Source organism: Bos taurus, chromosome X (genome assembly GCF_002263795.3).
Source record: "Bos taurus isolate L1 Dominette 01449 registration number 42190680 breed Hereford chromosome X, ARS-UCD2.0, whole genome shotgun sequence".
Taxonomy (NCBI): Eukaryota; Metazoa; Chordata; class Mammalia; order Artiodactyla; family Bovidae; genus Bos; species Bos taurus.
The window spans coordinates 133,021,241-133,033,440 of record NC_037357.1 but is presented as its reverse complement, the minus strand read 5'-3'; the positions used below and the strand labels follow the sequence as shown (position 1 = coordinate 133,033,440).

At 52.9% G+C, this 12,200-nt stretch overlaps 1 protein-coding gene across 1 annotated transcript; it reads right to left on the bottom strand.

The window, feature by feature from the left end:
- Window positions 1-10,467: 10,467 nt before the first annotated feature.
- On the bottom strand, window positions 10,468-11,870 carry LOC112445152 (uncharacterized). Its single transcript, XM_059883911.1, has one exon. The coding sequence runs from the start codon at window positions 11,810-11,812 to the stop codon at window positions 11,135-11,137; it is 678 nt and encodes a 225-aa protein (XP_059739894.1). The 5' UTR covers window positions 11,813-11,870; the 3' UTR covers window positions 10,468-11,134.
- Window positions 11,871-12,200: the final 330 nt, after the last annotated feature.

Genomic DNA, 12,200 nt, shown 5'->3' with positions numbered 1-12,200 from the left:
TACCGACCTGGAATGGATGGAGCTGGGGTGGTCTGTATGCTGACCTGGCATGGATGGAGGTGGGGTGGTCTCTGCACTGACATGGCATGGATGGATATGGGGTAGTCTGTGTGCTGACCTGGCAGGGATGGATCTGGGGTGTCTCTGCACTGACCTGGCATTGATGGAGCTGGGGTGGTCTGTGTGCTGACCAGGCATGGATGGAGCTGGGGTGGTCTCTGTGCTGACCTGGCATGGATGGAGGAGGGGTGGTCCATGTGTTGACCTGGCATGGATGGAGCTGGGGTGGTCTGTGTGCTGACCTCGCATGGATGGAGGAGGGGTGGTCCGTGTGCTGACCTGGCAGGGATGGAGCTGGGGTGGTCTTTGTGCTGACCTGGCATGGATGGAGCTGTGGTGGTCCGTGTGCTGACCTGACATGGATGGAGCTGCGGTGGTCTGTGTGCTGACCTGACATGGATGGAGGAGGGGTGGTCCGTGTGCTGACATGGCATGGATGGAGCTGGGGTGGTCTGTGTGCTGACCTCGCATGGATAGAGGAGGGGTGGTCCGTGTGCTGACATGGCATTGATGGAGCTGGGGTGGTCTGTGTGCTGACCTGGCATGGATGGAGCTGGGGTTGTCTGTGTGCTGACCCGGCATGGATGGATTTGGGGCGGGGCCAATCTATGTGTTCCTAAGCAACAAGAGTTAAGCCGTGGTTGACTGGTGGGTGGGAGAGCTTGTTTATGATCAGGCAGGGAGGAGGCATATTCCTGGAGCTTTTAAGTTACCTAGGTCTGCTTTGTTTATTTTTGTTGTTCAGTCCTTTGGGTTTTAGCCATGTTCCTTCATCTGCTAGATGTTTCTCTGTCATTTCCTTTTGTTTAATTTACTGTGTTTGTGATCCGTTTCTTGGTTGAAAGGCTGTAGTTCCTCTTAACTATGGAGTCTGCCTCTCCTGAGTGGGATTGAACCAACGCCTTGTGATGGTTTCCTGGTTGGGGGGATTTGTGTGTGTGTTCTGGTAGGTGGAGCTAGATCATGTCTTTCTGAAAGGCAGTGGCTGTGTCCACTAGTGTGGTTTGGAATGTAGGGGTTCAGTATGGCTTTGAGCAGACTGTCTGCTGATGTGCAAGGCTGCGCCCCTATCTGGCTGAAGGATAGGCGAGGGGTGTTTGGCACTACAGCTTGCTGGCTTTGGGGTGTGGCTTAGTCTTAGTGTTGAGATGGAGGCTTTTGGGAGGGCACTCACCTATTAATGTTCTGTGGGGCCAGGAGTTCTCTAGTGATCAAAAGTCTTCAGGTCATTAGCTGTCAGCCACTTCCTTCCCCAGGGGATTTTCCCCACCAAAGGATCAAAGCTAGGTCCCTTGCATTGCAGGCAGATTCCTTGCTGTCTGAGCCCCCAGGGAAGCCCTTAGAAAATGCCTGCTGGCACTGATTAAATATTAAACAAATATGTATTGAAAATGCAGAGTATAGTGATGAATAGCAGAGACTGATTATCATGATAATTATTGTTATTTGGCAAGTCTTTGTTGTCAGATTATAGCAGGAATATGTATGGTAGGATATAGGAACACAGTACAGTTTCCAACTGTGTGTTCATCGGAAAGTTTCTTGGGGTGATGGCAGGTCCTCAATTACCTTCTAAAGACAGTGACAGGATTTCATTGCTTTGTGTTCTTTTTTTTTTTTTAAACCTTCCTTAGCTTTCTCATCTATTTGTTGTTGTTTACTGGCTAATTCTTTTTAGACTCTTTGTGAACCTATGGACTGTGGTCCACCAGGCTCCTCTGTCCATGGGATTTCCCAGGCCAAAAAAAAAGAAAAGCCAGGTTTGGGGAAAGAGTACATGGGCAGAGACCTCTGAGAACACAGGGATGGAAAGGCTGGCCAGGAGGGGATGAGGGTCAGAAAACTTTGGGTTTACACGAGGTCTGGGCAGGAACCATGGCTCCCAGGCCTGGCCGTGGACACTGCCCAACACCCATCTGCTTGCCCTCTGTCTGTCCTGCCCCACATTTGCCAGGAGCCCTGGGGTCTAGACTGTTGTACTTGCTGAGCTCTGAACACAGCTGTCTGCTTGCAGGTGTGTGGGAGGGATGGAGTGCTCTTAACGACTTGTTACAACTCTGGAAAGTGGGACCGAGGGGCTGGGGTTAATCTGGCTCCAAAGAGCTGAGGGCCCTATGTCAGTCCCAGAGCCAGAGGTCAGACCAGAGCTGCTAAAGAAGGAGCCCAGAGGGTTTATTGAAAAGCCAGTGAAATTGGTTATTAGAAAGCAGCACTGAAAAGATTACAAACAAAAACCTGATATGAACTAAAGTGTGAAACAAATGTGAAGTATTGTTGTCACTGGTGTTTTGAAGAAAGCTAGATTAAATGTGTTCTATAATCAGCACGTTTATCCCAGAACTTTCAGTTTTATTTCCACCACACAGCATCAGCAGTGGGTGGTGGCTCTGCAGCACTGGAGCAGCGAGCAGCTGAGAGGAGATACCCCACGCAGAAGGTCAGGAGTGGCACTTGTGAGGCGATAGATAACCCATGTTCAAGGTAAGGAGTGGTCTAATCACATGGACCACAGCTTGCCTAACTCAATGAAACTATCAGCCATGCCGTGTAGGGCTGCCCAAGAGGGATGGGTCATGGTGGAGAGTTCTGACAAAACGTGGGCCACAGGAGAAGGGAATGGCAAGCCACTTCAGTATTCTTGTCTTGAGAACCCCATGAACAGTATGAAAGGCAAAAAGATAGGACACTGAAAGATGAGCTCCTCAGGTAGGTAGGTGCCCAATATGCTACTGGAGATCAGTGGAGAAATAACTCCAGAAAGAATGAAGAGACAGAGCCAAAGCAAAAACAACACCCAGTTGTGGATGTGGCTGGTGATGAAAGCATGGTCGAATACTGTAAAGAGCAATACTGCATAGGAACCTGGAACGTTAGGTGCGTGAATCAAGGCAAATTGGAAGTGGTGAAACAGGAGATGGCAAGAGTGAACGTCGACATTTTAGCAATCAGCAACTAAAATGGACTGGAATGGGTGGATTTAACTCATTATAGTAGATGACCATTATATCTACTACTGTGGGCAAGATTCCCTTGGAAGAAATGGAATAGACATCATAGTTAAAAAAAGAGTTCAAAATGCAGTGCTTGGATGCAATCTCAAAAATGACAGAATGATGTCTGTTCGTTTCCAAGGCAAACCATTCTGTATCATGGTAATGAAAATCTGTGCCCCGACCAGTAATACTGAAGAAGCTAATGTTGAATTGTTCTGTGAAGACCTACAAGACCTTTTAGAGCTGACACACAAAAAAGATGTCCTTTTCATTATAGGGGACTAGAATGCAAAAGTAGGAAGTGAAGAAACATCTGGAGTAACAGGCAACTTTGGCATCAGAGTACAGAATGAAGCAGGGCATAGGCAAATAGAGTTTTGCCAAGAGAACACACTGGTCAAAACAAACACCCTCTTCCAACAACACAAGAGAAGACTCTACACATGGACATCACCAGATGATCAACACCAAAATCAAATCGGTTATATTCTTGCAGCCAAAGATGGAGAAGCTCTATACAGTCAGCAAAACAAGACCAGGATCTGACTGTGGCTCAGATCATGACCTCATTATTGTCAAATTCAGACGTAAATTGAAGAAAGTAGGGAAAACCACTAGATCATTCAGGTATGACCTAAATTAAATCCCTTATTATTATACAGTGGAAGTGAGAAATAGATTTAAGGGACTAGATCTGACAGAGTGCCTGGTGAACTTTGGACGGAGGTTTGTGACATTGTACAGGAGGCAATGACCAAGACCATCCCTAGGAAGAAGAAATGTAGAAAGGCAAAATGGTTGTCTGAGGAGGCCCTACAGATAGCTGTGAAAAGAACAGAAGTGAAAAGCAAAGGAGAAAAGGAAAGATATACCCATTTGAATGCAGAGTTCCAAAGAATAGCAAGAAGAGAGAAAGCCTTCCTCAGTGATCAGTGCAAAGAAAGAGGAAAACAATAGAATGGGAAAGTGTAGAGATCTCTTCAAGAAAATCAGAGATATGAAGGGAACGTTTCATGCAATGATGGGCTCAATAAAGGACAGAAATGGTATGGACCTAAAAGAAGCAAAAGATATTAAGAGTAGGTGGCAAGGATACACAGAAAAACTGTACAAAAAAGATCTTCATGACCCAGATAGAGATGATGGTGTGATCACTCACCTAGAGCCAGATATCCTGGAATGTGAAGCCAAGTGGGCCTTAGGAAGCACAACTATGAACAAAGCTAGTGGGGGTGATGGAAATCCAGTTGAGTTATTTCAAATCCTAAACGATGATGCTGTGAAAGTACTGCACTCAATATGCGAGCAAATTTGGAAAGCTCAGCAGTGGCCACAGGACGGGAAAAGGTCAGTTTTCATTTCAATCTCAAAGAAAGGCACTGTCAACGAATGCTCAAAGTATTACACAATTACACTCATTGCACACGGTAGCAAAGTAATGCTCAAAATTCTCCAGGCCAAGCTTCAACAATACGTGAACCATGAACTTCCAGATGTTCAAGCTGATTTTACAAAAGGCAGAGGAACCAGCGATCAAATTGCCAGCATCCCCTGGATCATCAAAAAAGCAAGAATTTCACAAAAATCTCTATTTCTGCTTTATTGACTAGGCCAAAGGCTTAGACCGTGTGAATCACAATAAACTGTGGGAAATTCTGAAAGAGATGGGAATACCAGACCACCTGACCTACCTCTTGAGATATCTATATGCAGATCAGGAAGCAACAGATAGAACTCATCATGGAACAACAGACTGGTTCCAAATAGGAAAAGGAGTCCATCAAGGCTGTATATCAGCACCCAGCTTATTTAACTTATATGCAGAGTACATCATGAGGAACACTGGCCTGGATGAAGCACAAGCTGGAATCAAGATTGTGGGGAGAAATATCAATAACCTCAGATATACATATGACACCACCCTTATGGCAGAAAGTGAAACAGAACTAAAGAGGCTCTTGATGAAAATGAAAGAGGAGAGTGAAAAAGTTGGCTTAAAGCTCAACGTTCAGAAAACTAGGATCATGGCATCTGGTCCCATCACTTCATGGCAAATTCATGGGGAAATAGTAGAAGACTTTATTTTTTTCACGTGAGCTGTGTGTCCTTGTGTGGCTGTGTGGAGAAGTGCCCCTGGTACCCCCAATGGTTCCCCTAGCACACCCCTGTGCTCACGCCTTGCCCCCATCCCCCTGGGGCAGCTCCTGTCGATCTTGCCTTGTGACCGTAGCCACCTTGCAGGCGCCAGCAGCAACTTATTGAAGCCTGAGTGACACCTGCCCCTGTGACATGTGGCCAGAATGTCCCAGGGAAAGTGTGACCCTGGTGCCCATGAGGAACACACCCGCCCTGCTGCTTGGGGTGGCTCGGTCTGCCGTAGCACCATGTCTAGGGTCACAGGCTGGCTGCCAGTCAGCCACTAGCTCCTTCGGTATGTGGTGTAAGACCATGGGCTCATCAGCGGTAGCCCATGGAACCCGTGGGTCTCGTCTGTGATGGTGAAAATGACCTGCAGGCAGACGGGGCGCTGGGAGTGCTCACAGCCTGGCCCAGTGCTACCTGGGGCCCAGCATCCCAGGGCTGGAGTCGGGGGACAGGAGCCCCAAGGCCAGCTGGTGCATTGTGGGTGGGTCTGGGGCCCCCCAGAGGAAGCACTCAGTTTGAGGGGCCCCTGGGCCTGGAGGTTCCCAAGGGTTAGGACACCCTGAACAGGTTATGAGAAGGGGACAGGGAACTGGAGGGGCTCGGGTGAGCCTCTGTCTGCATGGGGTGAGTCAGCCTGACCTTGGGGTTGGGTGGTGTGGGCATGCAGTAGTCAAGGCTGGGGGCTCAGAGCAGGTGCCCATTCGGATTGGGGGGAGCAGGACCAGCCTGCAGGTCAAAGTGCATCTCAGGGCTCCACCCATCTGGCCCTCATGCCCATGTATGGGTAGAAGCTCTCCTGGCCCCTCTTCTGCCAGTAGCCCTCAGTGACAAAGGACAGCTTGCCAATGAGCACCTTCATCTGGCCTGGTGGCAGGAGCCCAGGACAGCGGTCGTCCAGGTCTGTGCAACTGGGGAGGGGAGGGGGCGGTGCAGAGGGGCCCCCACCTGGTCTCCTGGGTCTGTGTGCTCAGTGGCCTGACTTGGACCAGGGTGAGCAGGGCCTGGATGGCTGTGGAGTAGGGCAGCACCCAGGAACCAAGGCTACACTGCCTCACTGTCCTCAGGGAATCCCAGAGAAGGCAAAGAAGCTCCCCGTCCACCCACAAGCAGTTATCACTTCATGTCTGACATGAACAGATTTTCTCTATGAGTAAGTGTACTTATTTACAAACTTAAATAAACTGGGTTGTTCTAACCATACTACCCTGCCCTGGCAAGGGCCAGGAGCCATGTGTCCTGCCAATCCCCGGGAAGAATGGAAGGTGCCCACCCAGGGGGTCCCAGCAGGGTTCTGGGTGGTGGTTAGGGGGTCAGCAGAGCGATTGCGGTGTGCAGACCTGTAGGTCCACAGAGGCTCCTCAGGATAGTAGAGAACATCAGGACTGGGACGGGTGAAAGAGGAGTGGCCCTGCAGCCTAGGGCTGGGAATTGGGGTGAGGTAGGAGGGTTTGGCCTCTGGTAGAACTTCTGCTCCAGAAGGACTGGAGTTATTGTCTGTCTCCTCATGGCTGTCCCAGAGGCAGGTGCTAAACAAATACCTGTCACTGAATGGACAGTCTGAGTGTGAAGGTGCACAGGAAAGGTGGTGTCAGGCAGCAGACTGGGAGTTAAGCAGATGAGGAGGCAGAGACAAGAGAGAGGCATACAGGGTTTCTGAGTATGGACTCTGAGCCCGCTTGGGCTCAGCTCCCCCCAGCCCGTCTGTTCCCCAGACAATCTGTTTTTAACAGAAAGCTCCCTCTGGACTTTACTCACTTGGGTGACCTGCGCTGCATGACTTAAAAAGCAGCTCCAACTCTGTTCCCAGCACCTGAGCCTGAAGACTCTGAAGCCTTTTCTACCTCTGCTTGTGTGGTAGTGCTTAGTGGCCAAGTTTTGGATGTGGCTTTGTGGTTTTCTCATGTGCGGAGCTTATCTCCACCTGCAGGGCCGCCAATGCCTCCAGCGCCTCCAGTGGGGGCTGGTCACTCGAGGCTCCTGTTCTTGGATATTCCTGGCCCTGCTCCTCCGGCTTCTCCTCCTGCTCCTGCGAGGACAGCTTCCCTTGCTCCTCTTCCGCCATCACTTCAGCCTCCTCAATGATGTCTTCCACCAGCAGCTGGAACACGTTCTGGACCGCACCACCTCTCTGTCCTCCAGGGCTGCTGCTTCCTCCACTGCCTCCCCACTGAAGAAGGCAGCCACCTCGCCTGGTGGGCCACCTGCTGCCTGCAACATCCCTAACAGCCCCAATGCACTGGCACGTCTCAGGGCCCTGGCACCCTGAATCCTTGGTTCGCACCAAAGAAGCCCCAGGGTCTCCGTGAGCAGAGGACCCAGGGAAGGATGATGCTCACAAAGGTGCTTAATTCAGCCTGCCTCCGTGAGAATCACCTGGGTCTCACGTGCTGGAAGCATAGCTGCTCTGAATGAGAGTAGGATACATGAAGCCCCCAAGCCTCCAGTCTCAGCCTATCACCTGCTACCTGCATGACCTGAATCCAGGCTGTGCATCCAGGCTGCATGAGCCTGAGCTTCCCCACCAGGGAGAGGAGAGGGTCCTGGCCTCTACACGGATCTGCCTTCAGGCCTCACCTCCTGATCCCCTCACAACCTCTGTGTCTTGTCACTTCCCTCTCATGGCAGGACCTTCCTCCTGGGGGTAATACTGCAGGGGGTTGACTCTCAGGCCCTCGCCAATGATCTGCTGGCCACACAGGGGAGTCAGCATATGGATGAGCAGCCCTGAGCCCTCCCATGGGCAGCCAAGAACCCCAGCACCAATTGTCTATTCTGGGGAGGCCCAGATGGACCCCACCTCAGCAATCCTGTTACATCCTGGAGAGTTGTGGCCCAACAACCAGTTGAGGAAGTTCACGCTGCAGGTGTCCTGCCTGAGGCTGGGAGCTCCCATCCATCCTCACAGAAGCTGTGGACCGGAGAGGACGTACATGCCCTATATCCTGAAGGAGGATGGGGGAGACAGGAAAGATTCAGGTAGGTGGCGCATCTGACTCCCTCTCCCACCCACCCACACCGCCCTGGGAGCCAGGTGGCACCAGCAATGCCAAAGTAGTACTCCTTAACAATCTCTCTGTTCCTGAAGGACGGCTTTTCCCGAAAGGAAAATACCAGCTTGCAGCGGGACAGGGGATGGCCTCATTCCGGCACCCCCAGGGCCTGGGAGGATGGAAAAGGTGAAGGTGCACAAGCTTCTAGGGTCCGCAGCTTCCCTGCCAGGCAGGCATCTGCATCTTCCTTTTTTCCTTTCCAAAGGCTCACGGTGAATGCATGGACCCAGGTCATAGGATCCTCCGACCCCAACATGCCTGCCCAGCTCCCCCACCCACCTGTCCTCAGGCTCCCTCCCTGCGCTTCAAAGCCATCATGGAGCTAAACAAGTTTCATCTCAGTCGCTGATCATGACGGGCATCTGGCGGTGGTTCATAATCTGCTCGAAGTCAAGGAGCCAGTCATGCCACATGCTGGGGAAGGAAGAGTCTAGAGGAACAGGGTTAGTCTTGGGCAGAGCAAGGGCACTGGAACAGGCCTCTGTGAGTACTCCCTTTCAGGAGTACTTGTTTCCTATTGGGACCACCCGCTCTTCAGGCACAGAGAGGTCGTATGGGAGTACCACTTTGGCATCGCTGGTGCTCTGCATCTGGGTACTCCCGCTCGCCCAGCTGCCACACTGACAACCCCGGCCCCTGCCACACCATGCGACACGCTCATCCCTCTGGGTCCCCTGTGGTCTTCTGGGACCCTTGTTCACATCCCCCAAGGGAGGATCTGTTTCTGACCGCTCTTGATGTATGCCTGGCATGTGTGTCCTGGGAAGCGGCATGTCAGTTGCCTGAAAGTTCAGGATCTGCAGTCTCTGCAGCATGCATTCTGCGTGCGCAAGTGCCTGTGTCTGTGCATTTAGCAAGAGAGGCCTGGGTCTCTTCCCTGCTCCCTGTCTTGACAAGAGGTGGCATGGATGTACTGGAGTCATCTGTCAGACTGTCTCCAGTCACTGATGACACCCATTCCCTGCCAAAGTGTATGGCTCCTATTCAGATGTGAGCCGGATGGAGCCTCCCACAGTCATTTGCTCAGACACGTACAGGTAGAGAGGTTCCCAGGTTCTGCTGGCACTGTGCCTGTGGAGATCACAGCGCCCCCGAACCGTAATTCCCATGCCCCCCAGTTCCCTTGGCCTCCCCTCGGCTGGCGGGTCCCCTCAGCCCCACCCCTCCTCCTGCTCCTGTCCTTCCTTCTCGTCCTCCTGAGCATCTGACCTCTGAGAAGTGGCACAAAGGATACGGCATTGGCCCACAAGCCAGAGTTGCCCTGGATGACGCAACTTGTCTGACTCAAGGGAAGCTTTCTCCTCTGATGGTCCTTCCTCTGGAGCCGAAGATAGGCTTTGGGGGTCTGTCTCATTTGCGGGGCTCAGCTCCACCTGCCGGACCGCCAACGCCTACAGTGCCTCTAGTGGGGGCTGGTTGCTCGAGGCTCCTGTTCTTGGATATTCCTGGCCCTGCTCCTCTGGCTTCTCCTCCCGCTCCTGCGAGGACAGCTTCCCTTGCTCCTCTTCCGCCACCACTTCAGCCTCCTCAATAATGTCTGCCACCAGCAGCAGGAACACTTGTCGGACTGCACCACCTCTCCATCCTCCAGGGCCGCTCCTTCCTCCACTGCCTGCCTGCTGAAGAAGGCAGCCTCCTTGCCTGGTGGGCCACCTGCTGCCAGCAACATCCCCGATGGCCCTGGCTCGCCGGCAAGTCTCAGGGCCCTGGCACCCTGAATTGGTGGGCTCACATCGAAGAAGCCCCGGGGTCTCCGTGAGCAGAGGACCCAGGGAAGGATGATGCCGACAAAGGTGCTTAATTCAGCCTGCCTCCATGAGAATCACCTGGGTCTCGGGTCTCACGTGCTGTAAGCAGAACTGCTCTGAATGAGACTAGGACACATGAAGCCCCTAAGCCTCCACTCTCAGCCTGTCACCTGCTACTTGCATGACATGAATCCAGGCTGTGCATCCAGGCTGCATGAGCCTGAGCTTCCCCACAGGGGAAAGGAGAGGGTCCTGGCCTCTACAAGGATCTGCCTTCAGGCCTCACCTCCTGATCCCCTCACAACCTCTGTGTCTTGTCACTTACCCCTCATGGCAGGACCTACTGATATGTTGGCCACACAGGGGAGATCAGCATGGGACTAACCAGGCCCCGAGCCCTTCCTGGGCAGCAAAGAAACCCAATATCAATCACCCATTCTGGGGAGGACCAAATGGACCCCACCTTAGTAATGCTGTTCCATCCCGGAGAGTTTTGGTCCAACAACCAGTTGAGCAAGTTCAGACTCATGGTGACTGGCCTGAGGCTGGGAGCTCCGCATCCATCCCCACAGAAGCAGTGTACCGGAGAAGATGTCTCATGAACAGAGAGGTCGTTAAGGAGTACGACTTTGGCATCGCTGGCCTCTGCATCTGGGTACTCCCGCTTGCCCAGCCGCCACACTCACATCCCCAGCCCCTGCCATACAAGACAATGCGCTCATCCCTCTGGGTCTCCCATGGTCCTCTGGAACCCTTGTTTTCATCCCACAGGGAGGATTTGTTTCTGACCACTCCTGATGTATGGCTGTCACGTGTGTCCTGGGAGTGGCATGTCAGTTGCCTCCAACTTCATAATCTGCAGTCCATGCAGCATGCATTCTCCGTGCACAAGTGCCAGTGTCTGTACATTTAGCAAGAGAGGCCTGGTTCTCTCTCTTGAGCCCTGTTTTCACAAGGGGTCGCATGGATGTACTGGAGTCACTGGGCATACTGTCCCCGTCACTGATGACATTCATTCCCTGCCAAAGTGTGTGGCTTCTATTCAGATGCGAGCCAAACTGAGCCTCTCACAGTCATTTGCTCAGACCCGTACAGGCAGAAAGATTCATAGGCTCTGCTGGCACTGAGGCTGTGGAAATCACAGCTCCCCTGGTGCCCAATTCCCTTGCCCCCTAATTCCCTTGGCCCCCGCTCCCTGCCTCAGCTGGCGGGTTCCCTCACACCCACCCCTCCTCCTGCTCCTGTTCCTTCTTGTCCTCCTGAGCATCTGACCCCTGAGAAGCAACACTAAGGATACGGCTTTGGGCCACAAGCCAGGGATGCCCTGGCTGATGGTACTTCTCTGACTCAAGGGACACTTTCTCCTCTGATGATCATTCCTCTGGAGCCAAAGATAGGCTGTGGGGTCTTTCTCATTCGGGGAGCTCAGGTGCACCTGCAGGGCAGCCAATGCCTCTAGCGCCTCCAGTGGGGGCTGGTCGCTCAAGGCTCCTGTCCTTGGATTTTCCTGGCCCTGCTCCTCCAGCTGCTCCTGGTCCTGCAAGGGCAGCTTCCCTTGCTCCTCCTCCACCACCACTTCAACCTCCTCAATGATGTCTTCCACCAGCAGCTGGAATACTTTCTGGACCGCAACACCTCTCCGTCCTCCAGGGCCGCTGCTTCCTCCACTGCCTGCTCGCTGAAGAAGGCAGCCTCCTCGCCTGGTGGTCCACCTGCTGCCTGCGACATCCCTGACGGCCCCAGTGCGCCAGCACATCTCAGGGCCCCAGCACCCTGAATTCTTGGTCTTGCACTGAAGAAGCCCCAGGGTCTCCATGAGCAGCAGGACCCAGGGAAGGATGATGCCGACAAAGGTGCTTAATTCAGCCTGCCTCCGTGAGAATCACCTGGGTTTTGCGTGCTGGAAGCAGAGCTGCTCTGAATGAGACAAGGACACCTGAAGCCCCCAAACCTCCAGTCTCAGCCTGTCACCTACTACCGACATGACCTGAATCCAGGCTGTACATCCAGGCTGCATGAGCCTGAGCTTCCCCACCAGGGAGAGGAGAGGGTCCTGGCCTCTATACTGATCTGCCTTTAGGCCTCACCTCTTGACCTCGTCACAACTTCTGTGTCTTGCCACTTCCCTCTCATGGCAGGACCTTCCTCCTGGGGCTAATACTGCAGGGGATTGACTCACAGGCCCTCGCCAATGATCTGCTGGC